Source organism: Zosterops lateralis (genome assembly GCF_965231275.1).
Source record: "Zosterops lateralis genome assembly, chromosome: 2".
NCBI classification, from domain to species: domain Eukaryota; kingdom Metazoa; phylum Chordata; class Aves; order Passeriformes; family Zosteropidae; genus Zosterops; species Zosterops lateralis.
Genome location: NC_139763.1, coordinates 77,716,697 through 77,729,744, shown reverse-complemented (window position 1 = coordinate 77,729,744; position 13,048 = coordinate 77,716,697). Strand labels below are relative to the sequence as shown.

Below are 13,048 nucleotides of genomic sequence, written 5' to 3'. Positions count from 1 at the left end.
TTGTTCTGTCATAGGACAAATGTTGGACTTGGTGGTCTTGGAGGTCTTTTCCAACATTTATGAGTCTATAATTCTATGACTACGAGAACTGAGATCTGAAAAACTGAAATGTTGGCATGTTAGCTATTCATCTTACTTTCCTTTACATTCTGTGGCAAAAAGTAGCTTTTTATTGAGACCATCTATCATATTACATCCCATTTTCCTCTTACTTTCTACTGCCTGTAAAATGAGGCCTGCCTCACTACCTGTCATGCAGATATCCAGAACCCAAATATTTAAAATGAGATCTCCAGTGAAGGTCTCCATCTCATGGAAAAAATCTCATTTTTTGTTTGATTTTGATGATTTTGACAATGCAATGTCAATAGACATTGTCAATACATAATGTCAATAGACAATGAAATGATATTGCATTGTCTGTCTATTGCTTTGAGTGATGAATGGGATACAAGAGCAACTTTAGAATAAAATCTCTCTCAGATAAACTAAACCACCATAGTGGGAAATGCACAGAGGAGGATCAGACAAACTAACCAGTTTGTGAGAAGTCTACTGGCTTCCATTATATTCTGGGAGGGTTTTGTGTGTGTTTAGTTTGTTGGCTTTTGGTGGAATTTTTTTGTGTATGTTTTTGTTTTGGTTTTGGTGTTTTGCTGGATCTGGTTTGGGTTCTTTTTTGTTACAGTTAATACAATTTCATCAGAAAATTATTATTTATTCACATTTTGCTGTATTTTAATAGTGATCTCATAGGAGATGATCTGGATGGATACCTTATCAACAGAGCTTCCTGCTATTCTTGCATCTCTCTCCCAGGTTATTGCCAACCTACCTGTCATTGAACAGTTTAAGAGAAAACCAATGTGCATGCACAGACCAGGGCAGAAAGTATATTTCTGTTTAAAAACTTGAGGAGCAACACTGATACAATCCAGTTTACAGAATGAACGCATGTATTTCCATAAGCTTAGAAGACTGAAAACTTCCACTGAAACAATGTAATTAAAAGTTACAATGAAAAAAATGGGTTATCATTCTTAGTGACATTTGATTAAACATGCTAGCTTGCAAAAATACACAAATGAAGGTCACATTTGCAAGTATTATAAGACAGTCTACATTTTAATTAGATAGTTGAGAAATGTCAATGAGTTAGTAACTGACCAGGAGTCACTTATAGAAATAAAAAGGAATAAAGGAAAGCAAAACATCACACCAAAAGTCAGAATTCTTTATTCTCTATAAAGTTCAAACATTACAAAGACAGTTTTCAAAGAAATTTGGGGGCTGATTCAGTGAATTTGCCTCATCATTTTTCTCTGTGTAAAGAAAGAATGCATTTTAGTCAAATTACTGTGTACCATTGTTTGAGATTATTGAGCTATGCTGTGCCTTTAAAAACAAACTATGAAATATAACAGGGTTTGTATTTGTACCCATGGGCTGTACCCAAGGAACTTGTGCAAACATTTGCTGTCTTGTGATCCCCTTTCCCTCAGAGTGAGCTTTCTCCCACAACAGCACACATGAAATAAAGTTGAGTTTAACCTGACATAGATATTACAAATTACAGGAATAAAATTCTTTCACATTATCTTGGGATTCATTTTTTTCTCTAAAAGCAAAAAAACCCATCAGTAATCCGTGGAAGACAGGTTCTCTATTACCTGCGGCATTGTTGTTTTCCTTATTGTCTTAAGTCTGACCAACCTGACTGAAGAGCAGCATGTGCTGGAAATAATAAGAGATGCATTAATAATTTATTGAGTTGATACAGATTCATAAAAAAATTGCCAAAACTATTTCATATCAGTGTGCTCTTGAAAATCCATTAAGAAAATGTGCACTGGAAAATAAAAAGAAATGGTCTATCTCAAAGTGTCATGCCACTGTTAAAATTGCAATAAATCTGATAGTTCTAGTTCAAAGAAACATGAAGGTTAACCCAAATCACTGATTTTATTGTGGGTGGTTTCTAGTTGCTTGTAAATGTTAAAGTTCTATCCTTACCATTTGGGTCTATATCTTCCTTACCTGTGTCTTCTTGCAACTGAAGGAAACATTGGATGTTTCATCCCAAATACTTATTTCTCAGAATGAGGCTAGGGAAAGCATAATTTCGTTGTGAAGCTCAAGTACAGCAGCATTTTGAGAACTACTCATAGTAGTTTTGGTGAAATTTCCCAAGGATTTTTAGGGTAGACTGGTAAAGTAAAAAAGCACATTAGAGAGTAATATCTATTCTCCAGCAGTTTAACTATGTACTTAAATAATGGAATATATAAATTTATTCTCCCAAATCTCAGAAGTCTAATCCAAACCAAATTAAAGGAATAATTTTACTGTAAATAGTACTCCAATAAAAATATATTCTAATTAAGGCACTGTAACTAGGCAGTTCAGAAGTCTAAATCTCTGAAGGTGAATGCTCAAATTAGGAAGTAGGTTTTGTTTTCAGATAAGTGTGTTTTCTGCTGTAGTTGTCAGTAACAATCACAGGCTACAGACTTTCAGTAAACAAAACAAGAAATATTTCCTTATGTATAATTTATTAACCATTTCCAGTTATGTTTTACAAGAGAAACTTTACTCAGATACAGCATCCCCGTGGGCATAGCAGAGCAACTGGAGTCAGGGTGAAATTTCACATTGATCGTTAATCCCAGCCAAACAAAGCAATTATAGCATAGAAGGTCAGAAAACAGATTACGTAACACTATCATTACTGCAGGACCTTTTCACCAGGTTGAGTGACTTTTGTACCCTCCCCTTCTCTGTTGTTCCATGGTAGTCTTCATTCATGCCATCTGAGATCTTGTCGATTCTTTCATTCTTTCAAACCCTGAAAGTACCACTGCAGAAGTAGTGTTCTCCACGCCACTGGATAACAAAGAATTATAAATATTTTTTTCTTTTTAAGTAGGAGAAGAATTGTCATCTTCTTGACTTGATGAGGCAGCATAGAACAAATTCATTTCACAAAATTGCCTACACAAAATAATTCAGCAAAAAGAAGTCATCAGAACTATTTCAGTATTGTTGAATTCTATTTACTGGAGTAGCTCATTGTGTTACATACACAAACAGGAGTGTCATAGCCTAAAAATGACAAATATTACATGTTATCCCAATGTGAAAAGGATGTCCTGTTTTGAAATATTTATCAACAGCACAGATGACGAAACAGTGATCTCCTTTTCTTCCATCCACTTCCAATTGTCCTCCAAAAGATCTGTTCCCTCATAGGCACTGGATATACAGTCTGGATCCCTTTGCTCATCTCTATGAATATATTTTTGAATGTTCTTTTCACTTCCTTAATACTGTTGCATTTTCAGGACAACTGATTTCCATACTTCTGCTTGTTTCCTTCCTGCAGGTCCTGAGTTAGTTTTTAATCTATTATAACATAATTTATTTCCTTTATATTTGGCATTATACGAGGACTGAAAACTTGGGCACTATTCTTTATTTGAAAACACTGACATTTTAAATAGTCAAAACAGACAAAAAAGGGAACTTGAAGAGACAGCAGATGAGGTGACTTTAGCATATGTATATTTTTAGGAAAGGCATTTGTGCATACAGGTACTCCTGGCCCATTTAGCCAGCCCTGCTTGATTTGCAGAGTAGTGTTGAATTGAGAGGCATATTTAGCTTCAGCCAGTGTTTCTGCATTGCACATGCAAACTGAAGGAAGGCTGTGAAGGAAAGATGGTGGCCTGGCAGACACTTTTCTACTATGAGATAGAAATATAGGATCATGGAAATAGAATTAAAAACATTGCAAACTCACATTTCCATAAGTAAGAAATTTAATAACCACCTGATTTTTATGTTGTGGTGAAGCTGCAGGGAAATTTTCTTAGAGATCTATGCTGCTCCCCAATTCTTTTCAGAATATGATTCTCATCTGGCCTGGAATGTTTCTGTCACTCCTCTTAAAGATATATATTTTATTTTTTTTCTACTGCTTAACTAAACATTCTTTTGCAAAGTGACAGATTTTGTCTCTATTTAGTGTTCACTTCTTATTGGTTTTTTGGATTTTTTTCCAGAATACTCAGAAGCTGTTCCTGGTCTCCCCACATCATATGCTGCTATCCTAAGAATCAAATCTGGTAGTTCATCTTTAGCCTCATTTAATTCAAAGAACAGACCACGATTAAGCAGTCCTTCATTAGGAAGTGTGTCTTCACCAGGCTGGAGAGGAGCCGCACAACATTATCACTCCCCAACAAACCTCTACCACTTTTCAGAGACCTTCAAACATGATGGTAAGTGTAGCTTCCCCCTCTAAAACTAGGAAGCATTTTTTTTAAATGACTGCATTTTTGTCAGCTTGCTTTAGTATTTCTCAGACATAATTTTGAATTTTACTAAATGTCATAAGGTAGAAATGAACTGCTTTCCTTTAGGTTCTTCAGAACAGCCTGAAAATCACCAGTTAAAATATCCTTTCTTAAAGATTCCTGTGCAGAATGGTTTTATGCAGGTGTTGCTACATTAAAATAGGAAACCAGTGATTTGAACTTCCATTACAGCACAATTTCATCTAGTAGTAAAATCTAAGCCACTTTTTATATATACTTTTTCATCTCCTTGGAGTTTTTTTTATTTAATAATTAATGGCAGTAATAGAAATTAAATATGAAGAGTAAATCTCATTAAACCTACTTTTTCTCTAAATTATCTGTTCTGTGTAGTCAGCTCTGTCATACATGTGCTTATGTGCATACTTGGATGGAGCTTCTGGTGTGATATGGTGTCATACACCTCTAAATGCAACAATTCATACTAGTAATACCTATTTTCCCATGTTTGGTAGTATTGAAAAAACCACATTTCTATTACCATTTCTTTAGTGACAATAATTACCTGAATTGCAGTCAAAAAAGATAGCCAGAAATTAAGAAAGGAAGGAAGGAGAGGGAGAGATTAGAGGATACATAAGCATATTAGTCTAAGGATGTAAAAGAGGAAAGAATTGTGATTAATAACTTGCAGTTAAATTCACAAAATAATATGAGTCTGATAACAGGTTACTTCTTCTCACAGCAAAGTCCTTTTTTTTCCTCAGAAAATATTTTGCATATACTGAAAATTAATGGTGTATGCAAGTGGTTTGTGTAGAAAAATGGCTTATACACAAGCATAAATATGATAAATATGTTCCCTGAATACAGTCTGATCTAGAAAAGAAACAATTTGATCCTGTCAGGAGACAAATTCTGTTTGATACCATTTCTGGAACAGGGGTCTGTTTATACAGTTGTTCTTCCACTGTAATACTCTTTTAAGGAGTGACTAGAGTGAACTCAGTTTTTCCCCATTCACCGGACACTGATAACTCCGCCAATGACAACCTTTTAAAAGCAGGTTAAATTTAATCTCCATTATTAGAACTATAGTCTACTATTCTGATCGTCTGCAGCACAAGTCCCTAAAGACTGAAGGAGAAAGCAAAAACTACAGGCTCTTTGAATAATATAGCACAAGCTAGAACTAGAAATTATGGACATCTCCAGGAGGCACAATGAGATCAAATCTCAGGGATGGTCATCATACCATAGATATAACCTATGATTTAGGTCAGCAGTCATGAGTATTCCAAAACACTGGGGCTACATGGCAGCTCAGCAGTTGAGATTCATTAGTTTCTCAGGAGCAGGTGAAAAACCACTGACTGGAGACAAAATTGTAAAAGTGCCATACCTCATAAAGCCCAATGAATAGAGTATTTCACCAAGAAGAGAGGAACACCATTCTAAAGACTACTTAAAATAATCCTAGGAGACTTATTTCACTTACAGGTTTTGGCATATCCAGCTGTGTAGACACTTGTAGAAATAGGTAAATCAGTCACCTGATGATGTTTTAAAAGCCCTTGATTAAGTGAAGTGCCTGCATAGTACAAGTATAGATATGAGAAAGTATTTAGAAAAGGTCAACACGTGACCACATCCATAAGTAGAATAATCTGTATCATCTAAGAGGACTTGAACACATCTGTTATGGGAGCTGAATGTAACCTACTTTTTAAACCTCTCTCAGTTCTGTTAATAACTTGATGCCTGAATAAGTATCTTTGATATTTAGAAACTGAGAATAAGTGGCTATTTCAATTATCTGTCATTACACTTACTTATATCACTAAATTTCTTGACTTTGATTTGGCCTCAAGGTAATTTTTTTTTTAGTTTTGTGTTTGCGGGGTTTTTTTAAAATTTTTATAGGTCTTGAAATAAAGATATTCTAGTTATCCTCCTATAACTGCTATGTATTGATAGAGTTAAGTGGTCACGTTTGCCAGCCAAGGCTTCCTAAATGAGGAAATGCTACAGCATCCTGTGGTAAGGACATTTTTAAAAGGAGAGAAAATATGTTTTATATTATTATAATGGAGAATTTGCATAATTCAAATTACTAATATATGCCATAAATTCAGGAGTGAAGTTTGCCATAAAAAACATCCAAAAATACTTTTATTAGCTGCTGAATTATACCAGTTCTCAAGTGACTTCTCAAATGATTTCCCAGCAGACATGCTCAAACACCTGACATGGCTTGTAATAAAGGTCCTTTTATACTGACTTGATGCAATTTCATTTGCACTTTTAATTCAACATGTGTTTCCTGATATCTTAAATTAAAAGGACTGTGCTCTAGCTCACTGCTGACTTTAAACTACCTGGAATTATTTAGCATAAACATGCAGCTAAAGGCAATGTGGTCCTTCTCTTCAAACTATGTATCAATGTGTAAAGTCATGACTAAAAAATGTGAATAGAAAGTATGAATTATTCATTAAATACTCTTGAAGAATCATAAAACTGCAAACTCTTATATTTTCTTACTGTCCCAAAAACTTTTGGAATTGCTGCAGTAAGGATTATTGAACTTTATATAATATCCATACTACGCGGCGTGTAATTTGCATACTACGCGGTGCGTATTATCCTTGAATAATGATTGTCTTTGTCTTTCCATCTTTGGTTTGACACATTTCTCAAGAAAATGAAAAATAGAGTCTGTGTCACAACTGCAAGTGTTTGACTCAACTAACCCCAAGATATGCAAGATCCAAATCTAATTTTTGTAAAATGAGAATTCCTGTTTCCCCATCATCTGCTAGATTCAGAACTTACAAGTCTGAATTATAGACACAAGCTACTAATTGTTTTTCCATTGCTAAAAATATTTGACAACATTGATTCATATGGCATGCAGTTTAGATACTATAAGCTAAATTTAGAACAGATTTGTTTCAGAACATAGGACAGAGAAAGCATTTTCATGCAACAGTAAAATCTTGTATCATCTTGCTTAATAAGCAAATAAACATTTCAGAAAAGATAAATCTGAAAATATGAGAAAATAATTTAATCTTCTTTGCAGTACAAACTTAATAATGCATATACTGTACAGCGTTCTACCATGCAGCACACTAGAATCAATTTATATACCTTGAGGCATGTGTATCAACCCCAGCTTACCTCAAAAGGAGTCTCAAAGTTTGTCAGCGTTTAAGTTTACTGAAACATAGTTTATAAAACAAAACTTTTTTAGAAATGTATATGTTGCAAATATATGTGTGCATATGTGTGTGTATATGTATGTATATATATATAATGTCTCTGCTTTTATATATGCAAAATAATTCTCGTAAACTTAAGCCATCTTTGTTAATTTTAAAATATCTTACACAGAGATTTAGTCATTGGAACATATTTTGCCTTGATGAATTTGTGGGCTTCTTTTTATTATATTACAGGGAATTTTGAAAATATGTCATATTTTGACATATAATAGTGATATTAAAATGAATAATAATTTTATTTCTTAAGTGTAAACGTGCAAGGTCATATCATAGGACCTACTTGTAAAATAGATATTAGCACTGAACTGAATACATTTTTTCAGTGTTTAAACAAAATAACTTGTAGCTTTTATCTGGGAAAAGCAATAGGTTTCCATTTAAATTTGTGAATATAGATCTAAAATATTTCCGAATATACTGAATACGTTAAACTGTCTGTTTCCATAATAACAAAGGTAATCAGGTGATCTTTTGGAGTCATCACCTGAAGTCCATACAACAAACATAAGTTGTAAATCATGAAAGGAAAGAGAGAATATCAAAACCAATTTGGTAGTGAGTAGCATCATAGTGTGACCCACCTATACCAAAAAGAATCTTTCAACTCCTAGGACCAGTCTGAAATGAAATAGCTTTGGTTAATTTTAATTACTTCCTCTTATATACAGATTTCAGCAACATATATAGCCTTATCAACATCAATTTCTTCAACCTTCTTAACGTGTCCAGAACATATTAAGTCCTACGTCATTGGGATGTAGTTTGGTCTGTGTTGTGTCAAATCATGCAGCTACTTTTCTGGATAGGGCCTGTATGCAGAGTACAATCATTTGTATTTTAGGATGGAAGGTGTATTAGTGATCACTCATTTTAGGCTGCTTTAGAAGTTCTGTCATTTTACATTCCTTGCGTAGCTTTTCTTTAGAAAATTCTTTCATCTTTACATGGGTTCAAGAAGTCTTTGAAACATGGGGGTGGAAAATACCATAATAGGAAAACATTCTTCCTAGTCCTGTAAAAAGTGCTTCTAAAGGGGCATGGGCAAAGGGGAGAAGACCTGAGGGAATACTTCCTTCCCCATGTGCAAAGGCTGCCCTGAGCGTATCCCCTTCCATAACATGTCTGCTGTTTCTTCCCACCAGTAGCTCAGACTGAGAAGATGCCTCCATGAATGATTAGGCCAGTCATGTATATTGTAGGGTAGTTATTTAAGAAAACATTTATAATAACCTCATTTCTTTTCTTCTTTGGAAGTACAGCCCATAGAATTATCAGACACTGAAAGTAATAGTGCCAGTGCATCTCCAATGCAGGAGTTTGAACAGGGTCATATTTCTTTGCTGTCCCCCTCTGCGTTCCCGAAGGTTCCAAGATTTAGTCCATTTTCTCAGTGTATTAATTGACCTGGAATTTCATCAACAATGATGGCAAGAAAGCAACTGTTGAGGAATTACACTATTTCAGTTGCCACGGGATTTAAAGTACAGGAAACTTTATTCTCATCTGCAGCTTGTTGTTATGATAACTGCATTGCTCAGCAAGAAGAACTAAAGAATATCTGATATTTTTTTCTTCATCAGAGAGAGAGAATGAAAGTCTGAAAGAATGTCTGTAGATAAGAGAGAGAAACCACACTTTGGCTACTGTTTGAGTTTCAGTGTACTGATTCCAGTTTATGTTCCCATGAAGATTTAAATAGTTGGCATTAAGTAACATTTTCCAGAAATTTTTAAGTGCAGAAGTGCTGTAAGGAGGACACTGGCACTCAAAGAATATTGAAGCATTGCTCTTAAGAATATTCAAGAATTTAAAAGAGGGATTTTTTTTATATATTTTGAATGCTTTCCAATTCCTTGTCTTTTGGACAATACCAGTTTAAATAGTAAATCATAATGAGAGTACTTAATGCTTTTAGTTGCCTAGGTTGAAAATGGCAACTTAAAACTTGTAAGGGACCACAAACTGTCTGTTGCAGTGCTGGTTGCAGTGCACACCTGTATTCCCAAGACTCTGTGCTAAATCACTGTTCTTAAGATATCACTTAAAGAAACTAGTTTTATGTATCTTATTTAGTAAAAGCCTCCATGAGGAACAGAAATATTTCCCTTGAGAAATTATAATTGTAAATTGAAATATATCCTTGCTAACATGTATGTTGAATATTCATTTAATTTTATGTTCTTGATAATTTAGACAGAAAAAAATAAAGTGTGGAACACAAATCCTGCTGTGCACACTCACAAAGGACTGTTTAAGAGTGTGGGTCACAGTTAGCTAAAACATGGGTGCAAAGAAACTTAATGCCTTTGGATCCCTGAAGGCATCAGAAAATAAACATGAGTACAAAAGTATGTGTGAGTAAATATATAGCTTATATATCCATCCATACAAAGATATATACATAAATATAATAAGAAAATGAGGGCAATAAGGATAAGGCTGGGGATATTTCCCAAAAAAGACCACCCAAAGCAGAAGGATCAGTCGATGGTTCATTAATCAGAAAGTTTTATTTCAAGGTCACACACGGGGGTTGATTTGTTCCCCTCTCTGTGGCTTGAAGGGAGCCCACAGCTGTCTGTGGGACCATGCTGTGCTGCAGAGTGGGGCCAGAGGTGCCTCCTGGTCCTAAGGTCAATGGCCGAGCCAAAAGCTGCAGAAAACCCTGTCTGAGTGTCTTAGGGAGAGGATGAGACTGTGCCACGGTCTGGTCCTGCACCTAGCCTTGCATCTTTTTTCTTTCTTTCCAGCAGCCCTAGATTGTGGTATTATATTTTATCTACAGCGCCTCTCCTACAGTGAAGATAAAATCATTAATCTTCATTAATATACACCCTGTCCATATGCCTACTAATCTGCATGAAATAACACTTAAATCTAAAGCCATGATTTAGATTTGTTATCCTTAATTAATTCTTGGTTTTGCTCAAGTCTAGCTCAATGTCAGTTCTGTTTATCTACACCTACATTCATTAGTATTTTCTTTGGTGCAATGCAAGAAGCAGGTGACCAAATTATAAGAAACAATCCACACACTGTATTTGCATCAACATTTTCCTTTCTTAAAATAAGTTTTACCAGCTGAATCCATTTCCCCCATGGCATTTGAAGATGCACTTCTCAAAATTTATTACTGGAGTTCTTTTAACTTCAATAATATCAGTACATATCAGAAATCACTTCCTATGGTTGTTTTTTAAATTTTTTTGTTAATAATGCACATATTTGTTCAGAATACACATTTCTGCCAATAAAACTCAAGCAAAGCAATGTACCTACACAATAATATAAATATGCAAAACAGCAATCCACACTCCTTTACACAGTCCTAGAAGCAGGGCTAATAAACTGGAAAATTATAGGAAGGAGAAACTACTAATTGCTGCTGTTCTTATTTGTTGACTTTACAAATTGACATGCTAATTATTTGAACCTATTCCAGCAGATACATACCTGAAAATACAGGTATTTTCAAAATCTGCATTTGAATAGCAGCATAAAAAGACAAAACTGAAGTGTATAATAAGTGTGTGCAACCAAAAGAAATATTGAAAAGCATAATGGGGTCTTATGTTGTCTTTTTACAGATATGATACGAGAGTTGAGAAACCTCAAACATAAGAATTTAAAGACATGGAAATTTACATCCCCCACATATGTCATCCTTTTTCAGACTCCAAGGCTTTCTTTTCTGTACCAAGACTTGTAGCCCCATGTACTTTTTCTTCGTCTGAGGCTGTTAGCCTTAGATAATATGATAAAGGTTATTATTAGTATGATAAAGTATAAAATTAGCATGATAAAGGTTGCAGTTCCCAAAACTGTGAAACCATATCATGTGGTAGAAGCTGTGTGTAGTTGGTAAAATAATGTAATAAATAATTTCCAAGTCAGTGACCAAACCCCAAGTCTTCAGGTGTACCTTTTTTACTTCAAGCTGCTGGTGGTGGGCCAAATAGAGCAGGATGTTGTAAACTGCTGAATGTGTTGTGCTGTCCTCAGTAAGAACTGGAGGACATCTATCACATGAACATATGAAACCCTAAAACTGATAGAGAAAACACTGCTCCCATATGTTTCATTGCAAGTAGAAGGAAAATGCCACTATCTTCATACAAATCATTAGGCTAGTGCTTTAAAGATTAAAAGCATTGTGCATTTAAATCATCCAAGAATCTGGAGTAAGTCTAAATTTATTAAAATTCCACAGGCTTCTGGTGCACAGTGATAATTTTAACTATTCAGACCGACATGATCAGGAATACTTTGCTTGCGACCTTTTACTTTTCTGACCTTTTACTTTTTCTTACACTTCTCACTTCATAATATGAATGAACTGGAATCATAGACATATTTTATGCGTCTATCCAGCTTTACTAGTTCAGAAATGTAAATTCTTATCAAGATACAGGTACATGCCAAAATTAGAGAAGACAGTGGAGGAAAATGAAATGTCAGATTTAGCTATATATTATTTAATAACAGACACCATTTGCTGCCATTAATTTTCCAAGTAATTTTTCTTAGCAACTCCTTGCCATAAAGGGGAAAATTGTGTATTACTTCTCTGTGACATAAGCTGCTGCAAGCAGTAGGAAAAATTTTGTTTACCTTCCTCTCTATAAGCTGGGTTAATTCCTCTTAAGTCTCTTGAGCTTCTCACTAGACTGCAGGCCAAAATATTTCTGATGAGAAAGACATTCTTAGGCATAATAAATGCTTAAGTGTATGTTTTATTCTATGTGTGTTTTATTCTTCACTTAGTAATATGACTCATATTCCTTCTTTATCTTTTTTTTTTTTCTTTTTATTAATTGCTTTTCAATGCAGCTTTTGGAGTAATGGAACATGAATCTTTGGAAAACAGATATAATTTTCCGTACTTTAATTTCACATTGTAAAATCAATAACACATTTGCATTTTTTCAGCTTTCCTAAACTGTAGCACTTTTTTTTTCACAGAAAGTGTTGATTATGGGCCAGTGTTTGTACAAGAGCCGGATGATATGATTTTCCCAACTGATTCTGAGGAAAAGAAAGTGTCACTGAATTGTCAAGCACGTGGAAATCCTGCTCCCACATACAGGTACCTGTTCTAGGATTTTGGGTTTTTTCAGAATATTAGCTACTGCAGTCTCACTCTGAGAAACAATATATTTTAGTGAGAAATGACAGAAACAGCTCTCTGACACTAATGGTTTTCCTTGTTGAATGCTTTTTGAGATTCTGAATAAGCAAGAAGCAGAAGTGGCAGTGGTTAAAGGCAAAACAATATTTTAAGTTTCAAATTATGTATTCCGTGCATCATTTCTATCCATTTGGAGAGATTCCTTCTGTCCATTCTGTTGAATTGTTCCTGTGACAACTGAAAAAACCAAAATATTTAATTCTTTGGGGTTCATTTCTAAACATCTATAAAGCTACAAAATACTGTTGCAGTATATA

The 13,048-nt window shown here is 34.6% G+C and overlaps 1 protein-coding gene across 2 annotated transcripts in view; it reads left to right on the top strand.

Annotated features, from left to right (window-relative positions):
- The window catches only part of CNTN5 (contactin 5), a 307,173-nt gene that overhangs the window by 74,774 nt on the left and 219,351 nt on the right, over window positions 1–13,048 (top strand). Inside the window, exons 2-3 of one of the 2 annotated variants that reach the window (XM_083854793.1) lie at window positions 4,062–4,280; window positions 12,566–12,689. In XM_083854793.1, coding sequence (XP_083710919.1) covers window positions 4,062–4,280; window positions 12,566–12,689 — 343 coding nt within the window. The remainder of the gene's footprint in view (window positions 1–4,061; window positions 4,281–12,565; window positions 12,690–13,048) is intronic. The other variant, XM_083854794.1, reaches the window with a different exon arrangement.